This window comes from Lytechinus pictus, unplaced genomic scaffold (genome assembly GCF_037042905.1).
Source record: "Lytechinus pictus isolate F3 Inbred unplaced genomic scaffold, Lp3.0 scaffold_19, whole genome shotgun sequence".
NCBI classification, from domain to species: Eukaryota; Metazoa; Echinodermata; class Echinoidea; order Temnopleuroida; family Toxopneustidae; genus Lytechinus; species Lytechinus pictus.
This window is the reverse complement of record NW_026974140.1, coordinates 9,093,360-9,119,244: the sequence shown is the minus strand read 5'-3', so window position 1 is coordinate 9,119,244 and position 25,885 is coordinate 9,093,360. Positions and strand designations below refer to the sequence as shown.

General features: G+C 36.5%; 2 protein-coding genes across 4 annotated transcripts; one reads left to right on the top strand and one right to left on the bottom strand.

The window, feature by feature from the left end:
* Positions 1-1,745: 1,745 nt before the first annotated feature.
* Positions 1,746-8,742, top strand: LOC129260934 (lengsin-like). 3 transcript variants are annotated; one of them, XM_054898942.2, is made up of 3 exons: positions 1,746-2,335; positions 4,673-4,740; positions 5,330-8,742. In XM_054898942.2, the coding sequence occupies exon 3, from the start codon at positions 5,336-5,338 to the stop codon at positions 6,680-6,682; it is 1,347 nt and encodes a 448-aa protein (XP_054754917.2). In that variant the 5' UTR covers positions 1,746-2,335; positions 4,673-4,740; positions 5,330-5,335; the 3' UTR covers positions 6,683-8,742. The 3 variants fall into 3 exon arrangements, with proteins under 3 accessions (XP_054754917.2, XP_054754918.2, XP_054754919.2); XM_054898943.2 differs by having other exon boundaries at positions 1,990-2,335; positions 5,336-8,742; XM_054898944.2 differs by lacking the exon at positions 4,673-4,740 and having other exon boundaries at positions 2,248-2,335.
* Positions 8,144-24,879, bottom strand: LOC129260936 (serine/threonine-protein kinase PLK4-like). Its single transcript, XM_054898945.2, has 17 exons — positions 24,785-24,879; positions 23,519-23,614; positions 21,960-22,055; positions 21,177-21,291; positions 20,670-20,782; positions 19,483-19,698; positions 18,625-18,798; positions 17,353-17,686; positions 16,252-17,027; positions 15,536-15,640; positions 14,864-15,122; positions 14,222-14,355; positions 13,730-13,821; positions 13,255-13,553; positions 12,673-12,782; positions 12,083-12,189; positions 8,144-10,769 (listed from the first exon to the last, which is right to left on the bottom strand). Exons 1-17 carry the CDS (start codon positions 24,800-24,802, stop codon positions 10,670-10,672), a joined length of 3,144 nt encoding a protein of 1,047 aa, XP_054754920.2. The 5' UTR covers positions 24,803-24,879; the 3' UTR covers positions 8,144-10,669.
* Between the last annotated feature and the right edge of the window lie 1,006 nt (positions 24,880-25,885).

Genomic DNA, 25,885 nt, shown 5'->3' with positions numbered 1-25,885 from the left:
GCTATATAAAATTTACGCTATATTTTCATAAATTTTGGCACTTTGCATCACTCATCAAAATGACTGATAATTCGTAATATAACAGGCAATTGCCATTAAATTCGGTATGAGTTTGTACACCGATAGTCAGTGTAAATGATAAACATTCATAGCCTTACTAAATTTGAATAATTCCATCAGTTTGTAGGATTTTAATATCGCAGACATTATGGAGATTGAGCCAAACGATGCTAACAGGCGTTGCTAACAGGGTTGCTAGGCCCGAAAATCCGATTAAGCTCCGCCCACTTTTTACACTGAGTTGGAGGGATTAACGTACGTGTATTACCCCGGTCATTGGATTCATTTCAATCCCGTACGAAAAGTGCACAATTTCCACTCCCTGGGGAGCATTCCTTGCATTCATCGCAGCCTCATTATGGCGCTGGCAAAATCAAACATACAATATATTTCGCATCCTACCGGGTACCCATTTAGCACCTGGGTCGAGAGTGGCAAAGTGTGGATGAACGCCTTGCCAAAAGACGCTAGACCGCGGTGGGATTCGAACACACGACCCTCTGTTTACAAGGCGAGAGTCAGAACCACTACACCACGGCTCTTCCACTTAGATTTTAGGTGAACACCTTTTTTTTTGCTTGTCAAATTTTCATCGGGAAAATATGCCTGCCCCCTGGAAAATCTTGGATCCGCCCCTGATGGCATTTCATTTAATTTATATCCGACATGGCGGGCTGATATCATGTGATATCATATGCCTCTCGGTGGATTAGTGAAAATTCCTCTCTTAATTTTAAGTCGTAATGTTAGGGAATGTTTGGAAATGTTAGGGCATATAGTTGCTGATGAAACGAGGAGCTTGAGACCTAGAAAGTTAGATGGTCCTCTGCAAACGGGGTGCTTGGGACATGGAATTGTACATGAATGGGGGTCTTGAGAACTGACGCCTAAAATGAGGGGCTTAGGATATAGGAACGAGAGGGGGAACGTACCCATACTGCCATTATACTGCCACGCGCAGTAAAAATGTTTTGTTTTATTTTAAACAACGCTGTTTACTATATGAATCGCACAGTAGTTGTTTAACAGTTTATACTATCATGCTTAATTTATTGAGAATTAAATATTACAAATTAAACTTTGTTGTTTAAGATTTTAAACACTAACATTGTTTAAACTGTTTAAACAACTACTGTCCACGTTCATATAGTAAGCAGCGTTGATAAAAATTTAAACAACTTTTTGCTGTGCGCTGTGGGTGCTCACGCATGCGAACAACCAAAGGGTATTTGTATATTTATATTTACATGTATGTATATATTACTTTGATGTATTAATTACTTGTGACTGATAAGTGATACTTTTTTTCCTATGCACCTTTTTGTTTTTAAGAGTGACGACAATTTTTGTGTTTTTAAATGACGCGAAAATAAAAAGAATTGAATTGAATATACGTGAGTCTCACCCCCCCCCCTTCCCTCACGAGGGGGCAGTATTTGGACTAAATTTTTTTTCAGCTAAGATTGAAACTTCTTGAATATGTTTATCTTTGTTTTTGCTTTAATCGAAACCCACTTGGCATCTGGGCGAACTTCCACATTCATCGGATGCGTGGGGGTGGGAGGGGCAGGAGGTTCAAAAGAGTTCAGAGTAATTTGTTAGAGTGGGCGGCATTTATAAAGTTACAGGTACTTTAGAATGAACTCGTTGAGTCATTCTATTCTACCTGACTGAACCAAAGAAATCTAGCCAAACTCGTTGATCGTTCACTGTTCCATCACTGAGTTCCTTAAGTTCCCCACCAGAAGTGACAATAGTAACAAATACCTAGTAGGCAGAGATATAGCAATACTTATTAAAATCACCGTCTTTTCTCCGCATTCCACTACCATTATCATAACCCATCAGTCCATATCATCCATCTCAATCACAACCACACACCCGCTCTTAAAATGTGCTTTCTTCTTTTTAAAACGAATGCTCATTAACATAACAATGATTGACTCAGGCCGTTTGCACAGCATTGAAAGTGAAATATACGCGGTGATATACTTGAATCCTATTTTCTCGGCAAACTAACTTGAAGTTTTGTTTGCTTAGGACTGAGTATGGACCACTTTCACTGTATTGTTTCTTTGAATTGTGGTTTCTTTTTTTAAACAATCGGGAGCCCGGTCTGTTTGGATCGATTCTGTATAGATATACTACTCTTTCAACTATGCACTGTCTTTAGCTTAGGGGTATGTTGTATGAAGCAGTGTGTGGAATTTCACAAAGGAATCGTCTTTAGTGGAGATCCCAGATTGAAAGAACACATGCATGCACGTTATACAAGGTAAGATTTTAAAACAGTTTCTTTTTAAAATGAATTTTTATGTTGGATCATATTATATGTTTCAGATAACCGCGGAGTGAACGGAATAATTAGAAATGTATATAAAGATGATGATATATTTTGACTGCAATTTGTAATAGAAGTGTCTGAGTTTTCATGTCGAATCGGGTTGGTCATATTTGCAAATTATAGGTCCTATCCTATTGAGAGGGGGGGGGGGGTCTATTGACCAAGATTGTATACAATGTATTATTTTTTCATAGATCGATCGTTTTTATTGTGAGTATATAGCTTAACCCGTGTCTGCATGAGATGAATGATTAATAATCACTGTTTCATTTAAATATATTAGACCTAAATATATTTGAGCATTGCGTTTCTAGGAAAGACTACAAGATAATATATCAATTTTAGAAACTCGATCTACCCCCTCCCTCTCTTTCTCTTTCCAACTAACCAAGATGTATACCCACAATACAAAAGCCAGTCAATCCGATTTATTCAATCCTTATGATATTACACTGGTAAATATATTTATGACGAAAATGCTTTCTTAGTGTCGGTGAAAAACGAAATCCTGGTAATGCAGTTGGCCATTGCTGCTGAGAAATAGACTTAACCAACATAATTAAAACTGCATTGAATGTGCGATTAAGAAAAGGTTTGTATAGATAGATAGGTTTTCATTATTTCAATTAAAAGTATATTGATAGTAAATATTGATAACCGCGAGCTGAAAAGAATTTTCACTGCTTTTTGTATTTACGGCGAAGCTACTATAATTATTTTTCATCCTCTTATCATCTCTCCCCTTCCTCTTCCGATATGCTTTCCCAATTTTGACCTGGTCATCTAACAAACCCTCACTCATAACTTCTCAGCATTTCCCGGCAGTTTTCGCCTTGATCTGTCGTCTCTGTCTTTCTCTCTTCTTTCTCCCGTTCTCATTCCTTTCCCCTCTCTCATTCTCTTATTCCATTCCCCCTTTTTAAGGGAAGGATACTTTCCGAAATATAAGGAATATTATCATGCTTATTGTCCAAAATTGATGCTGTGATCGAGAGAATGGAAAGCTAACACAAAATGAAAACAATGCGCCTTCCATGTGATCGCTATATCTTCTTTTCTTGTGAAGACTTATGTGACGTCACGTTTAAATAACGCTATTTTTACAAAAGGATCCCATCGTGCATTTGTCTTTAAAAACAATTTCAAGCGAAATAGAACTTCTGTTGTGTTAGTAGTTTTAGTCTCTGCCTCCAACAATAGTTTTAGTAACTCCCGACATCAAATGCGTTTCTATACCCAGAAGTTTTATTGTACTTTGAATGACTTTAATAAAAACAGGTCACATAGTTTGAATTGAGGTAAATCTTGTCACTATTTGGTCTAAGAATTCTATTCAAATCGTCTTGTGATCTTCTTTGCTACATTGTCCACGCACATGCTCATTTTATCATATTTTCCCCTTTTTCATGTTTTTCTCTTTCCTCACATTATAATTACATCAAGTTATCGTTAATTTGTTTTCTTCTGCCCCTTTTAATATTTCTATATAGGCACACATGTTATTCAATATTTAAAGGACAAGTCCACCCCAACAACAAGGTGATTTGAATAAAAAGAGAAAAATCCAACAAGCATAACACTAAAAATTTCATCAAAATCGGTTGTAAGTTATGACATTTTAAAGTTTTGCTTAATTTCACATAATAGTTATATGCACATCCCGGTCGTGATGCAAATGAGGGAACTGATGACATCACTCACTCACTTTTTTTTGTACTTTATCATAAGAAATATGAAATATTCTATTTTTCTCATAATTTTCCTGTGAAACAAATTTTTATTTCTCACTGAACATATGGAATTACCATTGTTCAACATTATATGGTTCAGTCGAGTTGGTCCTTATTGTCAAATCTGTAAAAATTGAAATATTGTATAATTCAAACAATAAAAAAACAAATGAAATAGTGAGTGAGGGACATCATCGATTCTCTCATTTGCATGTGAGTAAATTGTGCATATAACTTTTTTTGTGAAAAATAAGCAAAACTTTAAAATGTCCTAACTCTCTTATTTTACATCCGATTTTGATGAAATTTTCAGCATTACGCTTGTCTGATTTTTCTCTTTTGATTCAAATAAACATTCAATGAGGTGGACTAGACCTTTAATTTCTTTGGCCCTCATTCACTTTCCACTTTACAATCCTCCTTTCTTTCCGTTTTCATTTACCCCCTACCCCTCTTTCCGAAAAAAAATTTGTTCTACTGCTTTTAAAGTCTTTGAGACAGGCTTAATAAAGAAGTTCCTTTGACATTTTGTTTTCAGATTGAAACCGGTTATGACAGTTTGAGAATGGAGGATCTCGCATATCAATAATTCTGTATGAAAACACGGTAAGACGGTCACAAATTTTTTAACTGTTCTGACATGGTATTTATAGTATAAGTTAATAGTACGATTTGTTTAATGTTTGACGAATTTTGACAGAAAATAAAAGGCCACAAACAAAAATCCTTTCAAAGTAAACATTAAATAGAATTATATTCAAATATGAGTTTGATTTGAATTATTTTAAATTAGATTAGCTTTATAGTTACATATGTTTTTGCTATTGTTTGGTAATATCTACCTAAAATAATCCTTAACAATGATTGCCAATGTTTGCAAAGCTGTTGCCTGTAAGAAGCTGACTAACTTTTGTATCAAATCATATAATTAAAAAAATATAAATTTTTGGTAGTTCTAATATTTCTTGTGAATCATAATACTATTATGAAATCGATGAATTCATTTGAGTATTTACTGAATATGAGCAGCATGAACTTCCTTCTGAATTAACAATCAGTATTTTGGGTTGCCAGAGCCACTTTTCAGAAGGTCCACTTACCAATATTGATAAATATTCGTACATCCATAGCCATTCCATATATAAGTTTGACTCATGACAAAATTTGATAATGAATTAATATGATTTTATGACAGGAACAGATGGATGTGGACAAGATTCAAGCCATCATCAAGAAGAATGGTATCTCGACCATTCGCTATGAGATGCCCGATGTATACGGTATATCTCACTGCCGTCTATTCCCGGCTGCATCCTTTCAAAGAAGAACCACTGAAGGTGTCAAGTTCAGCATCAGCACCCTGATGTCCTCAGATCCTCAAGGCAACCTGGCGTCTGGCACCGGGTACGGAGAAGAGATTGGCTTCGGTAACTGTCTGGCGTTTCCCGACTTGGAGACCTTTCAAGTCGTGCCCTGGGCAAAGTCCTCTGCTCGGGTGCTGATGAATCCTACGATTGATGGCCAGCCTGTTGTAGGTTACCCGAGATATGTGGCACGTCGTCAGATTGCAAGGCTCAATGCAGTTGGTTACACGCTTCTTTCTACAAACAAATACGAGTTCTGTGTGGAGAATGCAGTGGAGAGAAAACCAATCTTTTCAGGGAGGAACTTCGGAGCAACGGTTCGGCTGCCGAAGGTGGAAGGAATCCTGGAGCCACTCTGCGATTACCTACCGCAAGTCGGGTATGATATATTGAACATGGATACAGGATATGGACCCGGACAAATCGGGATGTCCTACAGACCGGCGTTTGGGCTGAAAGCAGCAGATACCGCATACACGTTCCGAACGTCTATTAAAGAAATCGCCCTGAGGAATTCTCACATTGCCAGTTTCATGACAAAACCATACAACGATGGCAACGGATCGTCGGGGCACTTCATCCATTCTCTCTGGGATCCGAAACGTAAGCATCCCATGCTGTTTGACAAGGATCATCCTACAGGGTTATCGAAAAACGGTCGTCACTGGGTGGCAGGGATTTTATCTCATGTCCCAGGTTTAGCTGTCCTGATGTGTCCGACCATCAACTGCATGAAACGCTATGTTCCAAATGAACAAGCTCCCGTCAACGCATCATGGGGTTACGATAACCGCAGTACGGCCGTGCGGGTTCGGGTCATGGGAGATCGTGGAACCTTCATTGAAAACCGCCTTCCAGGAAGTGGGTGTAACCCTTACATTGTCATGGCAGCGACAATTGCAGCAGGCATTGATGGCATCGCCAACAAACTTCCTCTGCCGCCTCCTGTGAAAGGTGATGTGATGGACGAGAAGTCCCTACCTCCTCTCACAGCTAGTATTCCAAACAATATACACGACGCTCTGAGCGCTCTGGTAGCCGATACTGTCCTTTGTGATGCCTTAGGAGATGAGTTCATCAACTGTTTCCTTTCGCTGAAGCAGCAGGAGGATCAACTGATGACTAAAGCGATGGGAACAGGACACAAGAACTGGGAATATGATTACTATTTTGAATATATGTGATATTGAGCCTTTACAAGATGATTTTATTTCTTATAGATGTATAGCATGTGTAGTATTATAATGTGACTTTTAATAGAAAACTAACGTTTTGGTTTAAATTGTTTTGGTACACCAGTTCTACAACTGAATGTTAGATGAGAATTATCAATATACATATTTGTCAAAATCTGAATAATACATAATGTAATGCAAAGTTACAAGTCATATTTTTCAAGATTGAAAGAAATTAATTTCATGAAATTCTCAATTAGACTTATTTGTGATGAATTTATTGTTACATTTGAAGCTTTAAACTACAACAAAGGTCCATGATCCAACACAATCTCTGAAATTTAAACAATTGTTGTATGTTACTTTGTTGGTATCATCAGTGTCTGACCTTCTCACCCTGGCCACAAGAAAATCAAGTCCTTGTTTCATCTCGCTTATTATTTATAAATACTCTAAAGGAGTGATCTGATTGGCTTATTATAAATCGTAACAAAATTGCAGAATTTGTGACTGATATAAAGTTTTTTAATGAAATCCCAGACTTCTTATCTACAACTGCAAGTATAGTCAATTTGAGATTAATCAGGGTTCAATGACACAAAGGTGAGCGATTAATCATTTATGCTTGGTTTTCAGGACTAATTGTACATTGTAGTCAATGCAATCAATCATTTAAAAAATGTGCTATGATGATTGCTAAGTTTTTTGTTACGGGCCAAAATTCACATTTTTATGACACCGAATAGAACAAGGGATAATTTTATGAAAGGACTTGTCAGAAGTTTTATCCAACAAGTCCCATTTTATCCAACAGTTACCACAGTAACAGTGCTTCACAGCAAATCAAGATCAAGGAAAGCTGTCAGACCCGACATCTAAAATGCTCCTCAGACATTTCTATGATAAATCAATGTTTACCTATACATCTTCCCAACATTTGACAAATTAATAATTTACTGTAACTATACTGTCATCAATCCAGTCTTTTTGTGTCAGAGATGTATATGTACAGTATATATTTATATTCTTTTCATGCATAATGAAAAATAATACAAAGGAAAAGAAATTTAAAAAATATGAAACTGCAGTTTTGTAGTATTTTCTGATTGAGGCCCAGTGGCTATGTAATTATTTATTTTAATGACAAGAACAATGGTTTCATTTCTACACCGATGGATGGGCTAAAGATCCAATGCCATGGCCTTTGCTTCTCTCTTTCCCTCTCCATTTAGAGTGGATGCAATGGGTGTTTCCAAATTCAGTGTCAATCTTTTGGTGTTGGTGTTGCACTGGTCCTTACACCAGCACAGCACCAAAATAAAAATAAGTATCATCTTGGGGAAAAAAAACATTTTTCAAAAAATTTGAAACCATCTTCCATAGAAACCAGGTCAAACCATTCATTCGCAACCAAAGCATGAAGAATAAAAAAATTAGCAACACAACAAACAGTTCATGATGAAAAACGTATTATTCCATTTTAAATATTTCATTTATTTAAATCTAAATATATAAATATTTCTCCAAAAGGATATCTCATCTACCTCTAGAGTAGAATAAATGTACATTTCTGTTTTTTAGTATTTCTCATTATTTATACATACATTGTATTTACATAATTATGCATCATGCATTGATGAATAAATTGCCAATAAAAAGTAATAGAAAAAATTATGAGGTATTTTCGAAGGACACTTTAACTTGCAGAATAAGGATGACATATCGAGAATACTTCATAAAGCTGTTGTACAATTAGCATTCTTTAAAGGGAAAGTTCACCCTGAAGAAAAGTTTGCTGTAAAAATAGCAGAAAAAAAATGATAAAAAATATTGGTGAAGGTTAGAGGAAAATCCATTAAAGATAAAGGAAGTTATTAGAATTTTAAGTTTTGTGATGTCATAAACTAGCAGCTGCCCCACATGTTATGAAATATAAAATGCATAAATTTCATATTTTTAATGGTTCATGATGACTTGTTTTTGTTTTCTTTTTAGAAACGGTTGTGAAATGGTTTGTCTATTGATATACTGAAGGTACAATAAAAGCCATTTCTAATTTTCTGAGAAAATGACATTTGATTTTTTTACCACACGATATGTAAGAAAGCTGCTCGCATATGACATCACAAATCAAATAATGATTGTAATAACTTCTTTTATGCTTTGATGGATTTTTCTCAAACCTTTGGCAATATCTTTAATTATTTTCTGCTGATTTTACAATACACTTTTTGTCAGGACTTCTCCTTTAATTCATCACAACACTTTATTCCTATTCACATGTTCATATTATAGCAGGTTTTTCTGGGGTAGGGGGGATTTTTTCTTGTATAGACATTATGACATGGGCATTTTTTCAACCAAATTAATTTGTAATTTATCATACTCTGCAATCCCATAAGAATTAAAACTGAGAAATAGTGATGCACTCACTTAATCACACATATAATTGAAAAATTATGTATTGTAAGTTAGAATCAGGGCAATTCCATAAAATATGTACATCCGACCCCCTATATATGGGACCTTCATGAAATTTACTGTCTCTGATTTCTTGTTCTTTTGACAGTCTGTAATGCTCTCAAATGACCATGACTTGGTCAGTTTATGAAGTGAAGTAAGAATTGAGAAAAATGGGGGTTGGACGTACAAAATGGTTGAATATTTTATGGAATTGCCCATCTCCTCTTTCATACAAATACATTTTATATGATACATCATTTATTCATAAGTGAGTAAACACAATTTGAAGTAGGGAAAACAAAAATCATTTGGTAGAGGGTATCTGAATTTCAACAATAAAAGTAAACGTCTCCCGAAAAGATGAAATCTGTTTTTTTTTTCTACCAAGAGTGGAGCGAACAGGTAACCTACAAATTTGCGAATTGCCCACAGAAAACTATGAATCAAACAGAAGTAAAGAAAAGTGTGTTTTCTAATATGAAAAACTACTTCTATTTCAATGCTGAACAAAATTATTTGTCCTTCTTTAGCGCAATGTGAACGAGTAAGCAGACATACATAGTGACATAAAAACCAGTCATATCCAACCCAATTATCCTCCATAATCCAAGGTGACTACACGCATAATACATAAACCTTTCTGAAACGGGATTTAACCAATAACAATGGCAGAGGTACACAGTTCATTGATAATAATACCTACAATATCTATACAGCACTTAATACAATGTTTCCAAGAGCTGCATACTACATGTATTACCCCCGGCTTCAGCACGGCTACCCAGAATGGACGCTTGAGCATTCCAGGAATTTCTTCCTACCGGGTACCCATTTACTACACTTGAGAGGACAGTGGCAAACGCCCTGCAAAAAGTTCAGAGACTTGTCCACCAAGCCACACGATTTATGTTGATAACAAGGAATGTCACGGTTTACTGCATACGGGTCAAGGGGGTGTTTCACGAAGCTGGACTAAGGTGGAATAACAAGCCAATTTGTAAAAATTTGCACTAAAGCCTATTTCAATATTGGATAAACATCCCAAAGGTGCAAGCACTATTCCAATTAATTACTAGATTATATCTTTATACTGTATATGCCCTAAAACAGATATGGTGTAGAGACAATTAAAATAAAAATGCATTTGATAGGATGAATTTTGTAGATCTACATGAATGTTTCAGGCATTAAATAATATTTTTAGGGAAAGGCAATTTTTCCATTTGGCCTATATTAATAATATGGCTCAAATGGGAAAGAGGGCACAACAATTCGCTAAGGCCAATGAGAGAAGCATCAAGGCCACTCAACTGGCCATGGCCTTTGATTCAAAATTAAGCCCAGAAGTTTATTTTTTATTGGATTCTTGATCAAAATGCTTAATTTGCGAATCATTAAAGTACTTCTCAGGCATTGAATGGGCTGAACATTTCATGAATTGATCATCAAAAATTTGCTGATCACAAGCTTTGCTGAAACATGCCACCTTGATTTAATGTTCATCACAAATTGCTGATCTTACGTGAAATGACGTCATTTTGGTTTGTTCTGATTCACAAAGAGCTGTATGACCCGAGGCATATGAAGGAGCATCTCCCTGATGTGACTCGGTAACACTGCATTTCTACCATAGCTGCAAGAAGATAGCAGAGAATGGTAAGAATTTAGAGTTCACAATAAATCTGATTTCTTAAATGAGACATACATGTATCATCATTTATTTGACAAGCATCAAACAAATTTGATATATGATATCAAAGAGCAGTAACACACACAACTTCATTTTAAATGAATCACATTCATGACTTTTGTTTTCTTTTATTTAATTCATATTTGATTGGAAATTCTATAAAAATAGATTCAAATATATTTAGCCATGATGGCGTTAGATCATATGCTAGTAGACAAAATGGATATAAAGCTAACATTGTGCTAGGATGTAAATATAAATGTATTATATCAAAGAGCATGCAACATATACTCAACTTCATTTTCAAAGAATCACATTTTTTACATCTGTTTCTGTTTTTTGGTTGAATTTGTGATTGATTGTAATTTCTTTCAAAATAGGTTCAAATATATATAGCCACGATGGTTTTAGACCATCTGCTAGTAGACAAAATGGGTACAAACCTTGTCCAGATTGGAAGTTGATGTATGGTAGCGGTCTAAGTCTCTTTACCAAAAATAACATAGAGGGCCTCCTGACTCCAAATCCCTAACTAGTACAACTCTAATCTTCATGATGCAAATGGGAGATGAGAGGATTGGCACTGGGTTAGGAATTGCAGAGACATTGATAGAGAGCGTTCGACCAACCCAAATTCAATGAGTTACCAACATGGTGCATAATCAGACCTGCCAACCTCTGGGAATTAAAAAGCGTATTCTGCGATAAAAAAAGTGCATTTTCCCCCAAAAAGTGTATTTCATAATAAATGCGTGGCGCACTCGCTCATCGAGGCGCTCAAGCTGCATGCAAGCTTAAATGCGCACTGCTCTTGCAGATGAAAAAAAACATTTAAACATGTGTATATCTCACCCTGGGTTTAACAAAATGATTGAAAAAAAACAAGTTACCTGAAATTACATTGATCTAATAACCATATTTGTGTAAGTTTTATGAAATATAGACATATAGAGATGATTTTTCTCAATAAATAACGATTTTGTAAAAAATAAAAAATAAAAAAAATGTACTGGTTGGCAGGTCTGCATAATGCTTTGTTAGGCAAGCCCAATTCAAAAGAAATTGCACCATGTTGGTAACCCAATGAAATCGGGTTGGCAAAACTCTCTCTATTATTGGCTCTGAGGGATTGGGAATTAAGGAGGCCCTCAAAGTTAGTTTTGGGAAAGAGACCTTCCATACATCAATGTCCAATCTGGACTAATATAAACCTAACATTGCGATAGGATGAGATAGTAAAAGGTATATACACTTACCTTTGAGTTTTGCCCTGTGTGTCAATGTATTTAATGGTAGATGCAGTAGCATGGACTAGGATCATAGAACCATCGTTGTACTGAACTCTCACCTCACCGGAACTCATCTGCAAAATGAATTTATATGTATAGTGTAAATTCGCCAATTATCTGCAATACGGACAAAGGAATGATTTCACAGAATTTGGGAAGGACACAGAATTCAAAGAATTTCTTAGGTCCAACAAAGTGAATTACAAAATGTCTGGTGAAAATAATTTTTTTGTAAATAAGGTAAAATTCAACAAAACTGTGCAGCAGAGGGATACATGTATTGCCAATTGAACCTGTTCACATGTGTCTGCTTAGTTTTATCTGCATACTGCCGTTCACAGGTGCACTGGAACACTTTTATTTATTATTATTATTATTTTTTTTTTTGGGGGGGGGGTAGAGGGGCAAAATCTTGAAGGGGGCACAATATTGTGACAGTGTAAGATTCTGAGCGAGGGAGCGAAGAGACAAATGGGGGGGGGGGGTATCCCACAGTAAAAATGCTGATATTCTTCAAATCTTTCTAAGCAATGATACTGAAATCCTGAGCATATTACCTGAGATGCCCATCCAATGTTTGGGACAAAGACACTTTTAAGAACTTCCTCCTTGCCTTCTGGGTGTGAGGAGGCTTGCGATGTGGCTTTAGTCTCCTTAGAACTTTCAGCTAAAGAAAAGAAAAAAAGCAAATTAATAGAATAAAAGAATGTTTCTTACTGAATTGTAGCAGATAAAATAAAAACAAATTTCTAACCTATATTTTGTAGTTTAATTATCTATATTGCAATATAGACATCAATTATCTTCCTACGATACCGAGTCCACAAAGAAAATATTGCCAATGATGGTCAATCAGCACATTTTATAAAAATTTCTTTCATTTGTATTTATTTTACTATTATCATTACTATTTCATTTTATTATTTTTATCATTTATCATTTTGCCTCCGACGAAGATTCTGCTAGGATCGAAAGCTTAGGCCCCTTCTGACTTTCTTATTATTTTTTTGTGAGAGGGTCATAATAGAATAAAAAATAAGTCAGTGTAAATCAGGTAATAGCAAACTTTCTATTTTATATTTGACTTTAGAGTTGGTTAAAGTAAATTTTCTATGTTTTTACTTATCAAGACCCTGTACCTGTTTTTCTGTGCTTTGTCCTGTCCTTGCCATGTGCACTCCTTGCTACGCTGCATATAGTACCATCAAAGGAACATACAGAGGCTGTGGGCGGGGCCACTACGCTAGGGGAGGTGACAGACCCCTGGGGGCACCCCTTGGCGGGGTCATCTTGATGGGTACTGGTAAAACGTGGCACCTTGTTGTTAGTGGTAGTGGTGGTAGTGGCAGGAGTTGCTTGGGATGTTGCTGCAATTGTTCTGATGTTGGTTGATGGTGGTGCCTTTGTTCCGTGCTGGTATGGTTCTTGAACTGGCTTCCTGTAAGATGGGTAAAATAACATGTGAAAAACCGACAAGGCTGTATGGGTAGCTTTGCTTCCTTTATTAGTAATGCTTTTCTTTCTTTCCTTTTTAGACTATTACAAGTATTTACTTTAGAATTTTTATTCATCAACCATTTTATTTTTCAAAGAAAGAAAAGCAAATCCACTTACCTTGAGAGGATAAGAGGAAAGAAAGGTCCATAGCCATGTCTGGATTCAAGACTAGCGATTGCAGATTCAACATCCACACAATGCTGCCGCCACTGAAATAAACAAAAAGCAATGAAATTCATCATTACCACATACCAACTCTGATGAGATTTATGATTATGAATTCTAATTTTTTTCTAGTATTTTATGTTTAATTAATTCAAAAAAATATATATATATTTACAGGTAAACCATACCATGCTACCATCAGAAAAAACACCCTCCTCTCCAAAAAATAAAGAAAAGCAGAAAATATTTGCCTACGATATCTCAATCATACTACCATAATTACACCAAAATCTGATCAGGTCTGACAGATTGCACTGTTCTGGAATCCTTCACTCAGGCCTAAAATGTATGTTGAAAAGCTAAGATTTCCTACTTTTGCCCGAAAAGTGGTATCCCTGCTCAACTTAAGCCCTCAGCCAAATGACAGGGGAGCTTTATACTCACTGTGTAGAAGCTGGTGATGATTGGTTTGAGGTGGCTGGGTATCTGGTCACTGTTAGGGTCAGCCGGGAGTTTGCTTGTCTGGCCGTTACTCTCAGTTACGTCCAGTTCTGCCGAAGTGGCATGGATTTTAGTTCCTAAAAGTAGAAATGACATTATCTAAAGGATAGTTTAAAGGAAAGTGTCTCAACTCCTAAACTTGAAGACGTTTTCTCTCAAGCCCCATAGATGCCAGGGAAAAATATATGGGGCTCAGGCAATTTTACCCACAGATGCTTAAGAGCCCCTTGAAAATAACAAAGCAAAAAGATTTTAAATATGAGGCCTTTTCATTGGCCCAGGACTGATATAACGTTAAGCCAAAATTTAAAAGAATTATGAAAAGAAATGGAATATTTTTATATATGTTTGTTATTTCATATCAGCTTGCATGTTCCATTTTGCAAGGCCTGATGTACAAACTGCTCATTGGGAACCGCTGCACTACTGATAGAGACTTATGTCACAATTGGCTTTCCACAGTTAAAGCACACCTTACGACCAGAATTCAAATTGAACCACAGTTTAGAATACAGGCCCAAGGATCCAAATCAACAGCCAATCACCAAGAAGATCAAGATGACCCCAAATCACACCAACACTCACCATCATAGACGCAAGCCTCAAAGTCCGCTGTTGGGCCGTTCTCCATCAGCATACACTTTGCTTCCGATGTATAGAGGGTGACCTTAGGGGTCTTGGACCTGACCAGCTGGATGAACCTAGAGGCATACTGGTACTTCTTCCAGTACTTGGATGGGAGGTCGTGGTAGCTGTGGGTGGTGATGCCGCTGTCTTGGGGCGGGGAGGGCGGGTCCTCCATGATGGGGAAACCTTTGCCCCCGTTGGGCTGGTAGATGGTAACCTGAAGGGGGTACAAACATAGCATCATTTTCTTTATGAATGATGGTGTGTCGATATAAAGTAGATGATGATGGTGGTGACATTATTTAGACGGAAGGTTGCGGTAGCTATGGGTGGTGATGCCACTGTCTTGGGGTCAGGGAGGATTGGTCCTCCATGATAGGGAAACCTTTGCCCCCATTTGGCTGGTAGATGATAACCTGAAGGGGTACAACCATGGCGTCTCAATATGGAAGATGACGATGATTCTCTGCATAAAGTTTGTGGTAGCTACATGTATGAGATATTTCAGTGGGAATAGAATTCAGAGTAATGCGAGGAACTGACAATTAAGACTCCGGGTAGGGTTAGGATTGAGGTTTCAGTATAAAATTATTGTTCAGATTATCGCTGGAGCCAATGTAAGATCCTTACCTGCATACCATCTTGTGATATCCTCAAGACTTCTACCACTCTGTCCTGACCATCTTTGGTCTTGAGAAACTCAAGACAAACCTCTCCGCCAGGCATGATGCTCACCTAACAATCAAGCAATATATTCAAATTATGTGGGTGTTTCATGAAATAAATAGGCAGTGATTTGTCACTGACAAATTTGCTCTGAGCCAATCAGATGCAAGGATTTGATAGCTTATAACAATGTCAGTGAAACTCACTGATAATTTTTCTTCATGAAATGCTCCCCAGATCAGCATAAAGAATATCAAAATGAAAAACAAGATACATTTCAATATCAAACACAATGAATGGTTCTCGTACAAATTAACTGTGGGTCCATTCTGGAGTTTTCACTATTCAAAAAGAAAGGTAAGGAAAGTGACCACTCTGCAGCATATGGCTTCAAATGGACATGATGCACACTGCCCTCTACTAAAAGCATGTCATCTTGAATCTTAAGTGGAGGGGGGTCTTGAAAAATGACCCTGAAACTCTTGAAAAACTGAGAAACTCTGCCAAAGATGGAGGAATTGGCAGGAATGGGTATGTTGTCTCTAACTTCAGCCATCACCATCCTCTAAAACAGTAAGCAACGCCATATGCAGATGGTGCAGTGGTCATCTTCTAAATATGAGATAGTTACATACTTAAATTCATCTTATTTCAAGGAGAATTTTTTTTGAACAACTTACTACTGCATTTCTTGTCCTTTGCCTGATTGGTCTTAGTCTCGTAGCATTCAAAGGCGGGGTCAAATGAGCTAAACTCTGAACACCAGCTCCACCCTCTCCCTTACCACCACCTTCCCTTTTCTCATGCTTGCGTGTATGTCTGTGCATCCAGTCGCCGCCTTTGTCAAGGTCATGTGACTTTGATTTGCTCCATTTGTGGCTGCTCTTTTCCCCAGCCTTGATGTCCTTATGCGATGCATCATCCTGCTTCACTGATGATCCTCCAACTGATGACGAAGAATGCACACCATGTAGGCTAGGATGGTCACTTATAGAGGACTGAGTACTCTGTTTCTTGTCCCCACAAACACCTCTAGCATGGTCAGTCCTTAATATCTGAGTCTGCGTCCCTTCAGAATCAACATCTGCTTCAGAAAACAGTCTATGCTTGGCATCGTCGACCCTATCATAATGTCCAGATATCTCTGTCCTGCTCTTCTCTCTGAAAATCGAGCCATGCTGTCCTAGGTGATCCTGCGACTTCCAAGAGGCACTTCTCGCTGACTGAGGATCACCCTCGTACAGGTGTCCTTGGCTTCTGTACACATTCCTCTCGCGAGATTCATACGTGCCCCTAGTCTTTGTTTTAGACCCTTTTATGCTTCCATCGCTGATAGACGGTTTCATGGTAAGGTTGTAGTCTCTGGACTGTGCTGAATTGTAAGATGTAGGAGGTTGCGTCCCATCGCTGCTGGTCGACCTGAGGTCCTGAGAACTCGATGCCTTCTGCTTTAGACCTGTGACCAAGACAAAGATAATGATGATGATTATTATCAATATCTTCATCTTCATCAATATCATCATCATCATGATCATCATTAACTTTTATTTGATTTGCTACAACTGATTAGTTAAAGGCAAGAGAATCTGATAGATAATGTTTTAGGATCTACATGTACCTAAACAGCACTCTACCTCTAAGGATGTTTCTTGAAAGCAACTTTAGTAAGCCTAGCAATCAAGTTTGGAAACTCTTGCTGGAATGCTCACCAGTCCCTCTCTACTAAGTCACTCTTTAGTGCAGTAACAAAAACAAAAGAGAGAAGATACGGTTACCAGTACCTGAAAACCATGGTCTGGATTCTGCCTCTCCTCCTTGCCCATTGCTTGACTGCAAAGCCGCGCTGTGATTGGCTCGTTGCCTGACTGGCGGAGAGGGGGGATGCCTATCGTACTGATTCCAACTTGTGACAATCCTGTCTCCATGACGATGACCTCGTTCTTGATCCTTGACCTGACCTCTTGACCCCTCGCCCTGGGAGATGACCGGGGTCAGGGCTGACAACGGGAGGGCCCTCATGGGTCTGCTTCGGGATGAAGTGCGGTTAGTTGTATGGGAGGAAGATGTCGTTGCCATGGTAGCGAGACCACTGTCCAGCGACGATTCCACTGGCCTCTAAATACAGAAGAAAATAGAAACAGTAAAATTCAGTTTGCTTTGGAGTTTAATAGAAAACATAGCACACTCTCTCTACTTTCCTACTTTCTTTAGTACAGATATCATTTTTCCTCCCTTTGCCATTTTGCATCAAAATAGCAAAATACATATATGTGATGTCACAATGCATTATTCATTAATTTTTTTTATACCTAGGTTTTTATTTATCTGACTGCTAAGAAAGCACGAATGCCTGTGAGCAAGCAACCAGGGGACCGACAGCTTAAGGAACCTGGTAATGAGGATAAATCCCTTACAAAAGGGCACTTATTATGAATGTTCATTTTTTTAAACACAAATTCAATATGTTCATTAATTAGGCAAATATATAATTCTGTTCATGTTGAGACTCTAATACTCACTATCAGGAGTTGACAGAGCTTATTCAAATCTTATAGCACTTGGATTTCTATTTAATACCAAGTGCTAATGTAGGGATGAGTATATGCTCAATATTGACTTCTATCATTACAATGTCAATTTTATGTCAATCAATGTCAATGTTAAAATCATAGATAATGTAAAGCCACTACATATTCTGACTATGGTGCAATTTAAAAAAAAATCTTATTTTGAATTGAACATGTACAGTCCAAAAGTATAATTACTTTACGGGAAATTTGGCATATTGCTAGCAATAATAAGGTCAGATTTGTGCTTTGCTGCAAGCCTTGTGATCGGAGCTCAATCCAAATCAGCTTCAATTTGGAATTAAATTTGTCGGCAAAACAGAAATCGGGGGGGGGGGGACATTTCATGAAACTAATAATCTGTGATTTTCATTGACGACTGTGACAAGCTACTGAAAACCTTGTATATGATTGGCTAAGAGCAAATTGGTCAGTGAAAATCATTGACAAAGTGCTACATGATACATTCCCCAGATTCTTTACTACCTTGGAGATGGGTTTTTTCTTGGATCCACCGAAGCGGGTCCTGTCCATGAAAGGATGATCCAAGACTGATGATAAACTGATCCTTTCTGTTGGGTCCTTTCTCAACATTTTACTGATCAAATCCTGGGCTTCCGCTGAGATGTGTGTGGGCATGATATACTCGGCCAACATCACCTGGTTGGATAATTTAAAAAATGTTAAGGATATTAAGATCAAATGAGAGAGAAAGTGACAATATTAATATCATCTTCATAATATTATAAATTTGGCATTTCAAAATATACAAGGAATGGCAAAATGAAAAAAGCAAGAAAAAAAAAATGATATAGCACCACTGTCTAAAAGAAAAAAATGAATATGAAATATCCCAGGCCCTTAAGTCATTTTTTATTTTATTCACGAGAATGCATATAACATTTACATAATCAGATTTAAAAACAAACAAACACGAAATTAAAAGGGCAACTATGATAACACAGAAATAAACTTGAGAACAGAAAGGGATGGAGGAAAATAAAAATTTGAGATAAAGAAAGGACAAATGTAGGGAGAGCACCTTCTAAAGTGTTATTACACTGAGCCACTGGCACAAAAGGAAGGTGTTATCATAACACCAGAAGAAAATTACACCAAACACTCTTCCATGTACCTTTATATTGAGTGTCTTCTTTACAGCCTCAGTATCAAAAGTCATTTTATCAGTTAGAAAGGTGTAAAGCATGTGTGACTATGTAACACTCAACACTACCTACCTATTCAAGTGTTTCCTCAAAAGACTCTACATTGAACCATGGGATGAAAAGGAAGATAAATAACATAACACCTGAAGAAAAATACACCAAACACCTTACCACATACCTTGTTAAGTGTCTTCTTGACAGCTTCTGTGTCAAAAGGTGGGTTACCGGTCAGAAAGGTGTAAAGCATACACCCTAAAGACCATACATCAGACTGGAGACCATGTGGCCCTCTGGTTGCTATCTCTGGCGAGATGTAGTTCGGTGTTCCACACATGGTGTAGTGCTGTTCCCCTGGGAGCTTCAGCTGCGTCGCCAATCCAAAGTCGGCTATTTTCTGCAAGAGTATGATAAAGATAACAGGGGAGTGTTTCATGAAATATCGTCATTTGCTCTAAGCCAATCAGATGCAAGGATTTCAGTAACTTACAACAAGTAGTCAATGAAAATCACTTACTAAGCTCCCCAGGTGTGAACAAATATGATTTGATGAAACAAGATGAAATGAGGAAAATCATTCTGTTTCCATTTCATACGGTACTGGTTACAGAAAATGCATTATTTGGAAGGCCGCAATACAAACAGATGTAATCTTACAATTCCACTTCAATTCACGCATGAAAGAAAAAAAAAGACATGAATAAATTACAATCATTTAGATTTTCCAAACTTTATAACCTTTCATTCAAATATTGTTTTGCGTATCTTCATGTACATCGAGTCTTCAAAAATATGAATATGAAATATGAGGGAACCTATCAGATTATTATTATCATTATTTATTTTGACTTTGTAAAGTAAATCAAATTGGTACAATGTAATACCACACAATAATGAACATAACATTCAATAGCGTATAGATTGTGCATCCACTGGACTGCCAGGACCAAATAAAGTTAGCTGATTTACTGCAGTCAATAAAGACTATGTGACCCTATCTAGTAGGTGTTTACATAAAAGAGAATGGCCCGTATTCTGAAGTCGGGTTTAATTTAAACTCTGGTTTTAAGTTGTGGTTTAACTATGGAAAGCCAGTTGTTACATAAATCTATAACAGTAGAGGTTCAATGTATCAGCTCATTTGACTCCCATAACATTATTAACTGCCTGGGAAGGATAAGTATGACAGTTGTCTTCACCATTAAAGAATTAGTAAAGAGCACAGTAAACATGAGAAGCAATCACTGTAAACAAAATTTTGAACCGTTTGGCTTTCCATAATTTTAGCACAGAGTTAGACCATGGTCTAACTCATTGATTGAAACTCCTCATATATCATAAGTAGGAATGATTGTAGCCTTGACTTACACAGTGCATATCTCTGGTGAGTAGAATGTTTGCTAATGTCAGATCCCTGTGTAGAATCCCATGGGAATGAAGATAAAGAAGACCTATCACTATCTCCTCCAGAAACTGACGAGCTGAACAGAAATGAAAAAACAAAATTTACAATAAAACAATTTTTTAAAATTTGATTAGATTTTCTATATTTCAATGACAAAAGTATACAAATATAAATAATCATTTTTCAACATAACAAAACAATAAGCAAACATTTTACATCATGATAAACATGCATAGTATTATTCTAATTCAAATATAAATCATATTTTGAAAATTATATTTTGTTATTCTTGAAATATGCATATGCCTATATGGACTAAAAAAATTAATATTCATAAATTTAATGTACATTATATAGAAATAGACAGAAGATCGCCATCTTAAACAAGGAGGTGGAAGACAATGTTACCAAAATAGTAACTTATCTGTAAGTAACAGGCCGAAAACTTTCATACAAATTTTGGTACTGACCTTCCTCTTCGCTGAAAACTCTTGCATTTTTCTTGAGATATCTTAAAAGCTCTCCTTTCTGGGCCAGCTCTAATACAAGGTACACATAGTTGTGGTCTTCGAAATAGCTGTAAAGCTGGATGAATAAAGAAATAGATTTCAGAAATTGTATTAATAATTTTCTTAGTCTTCCCTTTTCAACAGAAATTGTAGGAATGATTGCTGTTATGTAAATCTGTTGCAAAAAGCACAATGCCTGATATATTTCAAAATAGATAGAAATAATTTTCAAGCAAGTATGAAGAGTAAGCAAAACTATGCCCTAATGGTCAATGATAATATCAGTTGAGGTATTAAAACATACTGTATACACTAGTAGTTGAATCATTGGCAAGGTGCCCATTCGGATATTTAACTACTTTGTCAACTGGAATGATAATGACTATCATGTCTAATGACGTTTTACGTTGATTTTCAAACACGAGCTATGTTCATTTGAGCAAATTTGTTCAGAAATGGCTATAAAGAAATCAAAATCAAAGATTAAGTGACGAAATTGCTAAAAAATCCACATGTACTAACGAGGAGATTTCCTTTCATGTGACTACGACTACATTACGTACAAGATGCAAATTGCAAGTCTATGGAGTGAGCAATTCTCACAGGAGCAAATGCTGTGTCACCTATAAAATGCTTAAGTGCAAAAGGAAGTTCATGCCATATCATCACTTACGTACTCTATTACATCTAATTCTAATTTTAATTTACAATGAATAGAAATTCAATAAAAATGTATATACATACCTCCAGGATAGACGGGTGTTTCAGCTGACAATGAATTTCTACTTCATTCTTAACTCTGGTTACCATGCCACTGGACTGCATTAACTTTTTATCAATCTAACAAAAGAAAAGAATCAATAAGATTAAAATTGTGTATTACTACAGCTTTCATTAGGTAGTGATAGAGTGGCTCAGTGGATAAATTGAGCCGCAGGGTCTGGTGTTCGAATCCCACCACAGCACTCGCATTCTTTGGCAAGGCGTTAATCTACATTAGCCACTCTCCACCCTGGTGTAGTGAATGGGTACCCCATCAGAAAAAATTCCTTGAATGCTTCAGCACTCGATCAGAGTAGCCATGCGAAAGCCAGGTAACTGTAAAGCAGTGCTCAAACACATTGGGTTTTTACTCTCTATATAAATGTTATCATTATTATTATGATGAATTCGGAGGGGAGGGGGCATCTTATAAAAGATGTGAGCACTAATTGAACTGCCACTCTGACAATGCAATTGCAGTGAAGCCCTTTAAATGGTGCCTTGGGGTGTGTTTCATGACACTAATAATCAGTGATTTTAACTGACAAATTTGCTCTAAGCCAATCAGATGCAAGGATTTTGGTAGCTTATAACAACAGTCATTGAATATTACTATTTGTTTCATGAAATGCCAACCCCCCCTATAATATTCTAGTAATGACCACCCTATGATTTCTTGGCTTGGTATTTGCTACTCTGAGTAGAAAGAACATTGTCTCACAGATCCCATGTACATTTGGAAATTGCCAGTGAAATGTGAAAAGCAAACATTATGGAAACAGAATGCTACATTACTAAAATAATGCAAATATATATTTACAAAGGCTAACATATTTTGTATATTAAATAATGCCATAATGAAAATGATTTAAACATGTCACTGTGAAAATGATTCTTAATTTACTTCTGGCTATGGCAATGATCTCAAAATGAGTTTGAACAAAATCCACTGAAATAACCACTGAGTTAAATAAAGTAAAATAATTATCAAGACTACATTCTTATGAGTCGGGGCGTCATGGTCTAGTGGATATGACTCTCGTCTTTCAATCAGAGGGGCATGGGTTCAAATCCCAGCCGTAGCGTTTTCCTTCAGCAAGAAATTTACCCACATTGTGATGCATTCAACCCAGGTGAGGTGAATGGGTATCTGGTTGGAGCAATAGCCGAGGTAATTTACAGTGCACCATTGAATAGGCAACTAGAAAATCAGCACCTCATAAATGCTATATATCATTATCATCGTTCTCTTTCTCACCTTTCATTCTCAACTCATCAATCCACCATCCAATGGTCCTATCCAAGAATAAACCACATGATGAACCATAAACATCTCCCACGTTATCTGTACCACCATACAATTCTTCAAAGATCATCTAACCACCAAGTATTTGCAAGCACAAATATTACGAAAATACAAGTAGAAATTCCTTCTTGTGGATGAAATAGAATACTATCCATGAATGGATATCACAGACTCGGTCAATGAGGGTATGAAGGCGTGCACATTGAAAATTTCAGACTTCTTTCTTTTTCCTTACCATTTTAATAGCAACTTCCTGTCCAGTACTGATGGTCTTAGCTCGGTATACGCAGGCAAAGCCACCTCTACCCAACAGGTTGAGAACCTGGTAATTCTGTCAAGAAATACCAAATAAACCTATTAATTAATTGGTTAGTATCATTTAGAATCAAAGTTTTGATGTACAGTATGAAAGCTGCATAATCATGATAACAACGAAGATGATGATGATGATGACAATGATGATGGTGATGATGACAATTATGATGATGATAAAAAAATAACTAAAATAATAGTAATCATCATCATCATCATCATCATTCATCATCATCATCTATCTTACAAGAAAATCTAGAAGCACATTGTATTCTTACCGTACATACCTATATGATATGATTTTATGAGTGGGGTATGAATATTTTAAACACCAACAATTTTTAAAAAAATCTTTTTCTCTATTAAGTTAGTGGATATACATGTATGTAAATTGTTATTTTGATTTTTATATGCTATGTAACTAAAAGAATATTTTTTAGGAGGCTGCACTCTACAAGCTTGACTTTTTAGCAGCCTCCTCCATTTCCAACCCGATATGTAATAATCTTGAATATAATTTTTGTATAGGGATACTTGAAATATGTTTTATTATTTGTATGTCAAAATATACAAAACAAACTGTAATTGTTGAAAATGGAAATAAACAAAATGAAATGAAATAAATTTGTCATAGTTGTGGACCCTGTAACACAAAGGTTTGTGTTGGATTCAAATATGAAAGAACACTTTTCATTGGCTTGGGTAGAAAATATGAACAAAATGGATATGAAACAATTATGATTAGTCCTTACTATTTGGCCTTTGCTATACATACATTGTACCTGAGAGCGCCAAGCAGGTAGACCACACGGGTGGCACAGTGCAGCTAAATACAGGTATATGCAACATGGGAAAACCATGCCTGCCAGCAGAAGAAAATTTATCAGCAGGGAAAGAAAGTATTCCAGGGCCCGGGCAATTTCGCCCCTGAAATGAGCGCTCAAAAGAGCCTTGGAAAAAAAAGCCCCAGAAAATTCCCATTCAGGTTGTGAAATGTAGCCCCCCCCAAAAAAAAAAATAATAATAAATACCAAAAAAATTGTGGTCATTTTAAAATCCTAGAGACATCTTGATAAAAAGTGACTACTTGGCTGAAAAAGCCCGTCATTTCTGTCTGACCTAGAGGATTATCAAATTAGCTGCAGAAAAAAAAAAAAATTTAACTTTTAACTACCCTAAAAATGTTTACCTCAATTTTGTCCTCCATACTGATTTTCACTTCAGTAAAGCTTCTCTGATATACACCCCGTACAAGTTTCACTCAGACAACTCATTGTTGATGTCATCTCCTGGAAGGGGTAAGGAGACAGAAAGAAAGCTTACAAGTGGTAATATGCTAATATGCATTTAAATCAGTTCACAAGGTCTAATGACCCTACAAAAGAAACGTCTCTTGAACGAAATACTCAAACTCAGCAGTCATTCAGATAGATATCCAGATTTTAGGGACCAAATAGTTAAGACAGTTTGTTTAAGTCTTATCTTAAGCTTATCGTAAGTCTTAAGTCTCACCTCTTTAAGGAAGAGGTGAGCCAAAATGGCATACAGATCAATACATATAAAGTATGGTTTGATAAGACCATTGTCACCAAAATATCATTACAGTGCAATTAATATGAATATAATTAGCTAGTTCATGACTTCATGTTAAATAAATCTCCTGTTCAGTAAAGAAGAATTAACTCACTGTTCCTTATAATCTGTTTATGATTATTTACATACTATAATTGTCAATACCTGTTCTGTTGTATAAATGTTTAAGTTGTATTTTTGTGTATTTTTACAGAGATTTGAAATAAATAAATCTGAATAATATTAATGTAATTTCTTAATATTATCACAAAACGGCATAGTAACTTCATATGATTCTGAGAACAGATTTAGTTTATAATTGTACATGTATCTGAAGATCATGTTTCATTCTTTAAAAGTTCTGTCACGTTCGTTCTTCTTTCAAAATTGAAAACAAAATGGCCGATCGATACCGACAACGAACGCGACATGGAGGTCTAACTTTTCCTTTTTTTGAGGGTCCAGTTTGTGCCTCGATGTATACCTTCATCCGTATAATCAAGGTAAGAAGTGCATAATTTATTTTTCCCCACTTTATTTGGAGTGCTATTCCTATTGCGACCCAATTCTACCCCATTTTGGAGAATACCCATGTCTGCCACTTGTTCACTGCAACCATCCTGCCTGTGGAGAATCTACAGGTAGGACTATGGTATGCCAATGACGTACACAGCACACACTTAAAAAAATCATTAAAATGTCACTTTTGTGACCAAAA

What these genes read in the sequence shown, in the direction of transcription:
- LOC129260934 (XM_054898942.2), top strand. Translation starts at nt 5,336, where the DNA reads ATGGATGTGGACAAGATTCAAGCCATCATCAAGAAGAATGGTATCTCG.
- LOC129260936 (XM_054898945.2), bottom strand. An exon ending in AGGAAGTTGCTATTAAAATG is followed by an intron (nt 22,056 to 23,518) that starts GTAAGGAAAAAG and finishes TTCTTTTGTTAG; the next exon opens with ATTGATAAAAAGTTAATGCA. An exon ending in AAAGGACAAGAAATGCAGTA is followed by an intron (nt 15,641 to 16,251) that starts GTAAGTTGTTCA and finishes CTTGATTGTTAG; the next exon opens with GTGAGCATCATGCCTGGCGG.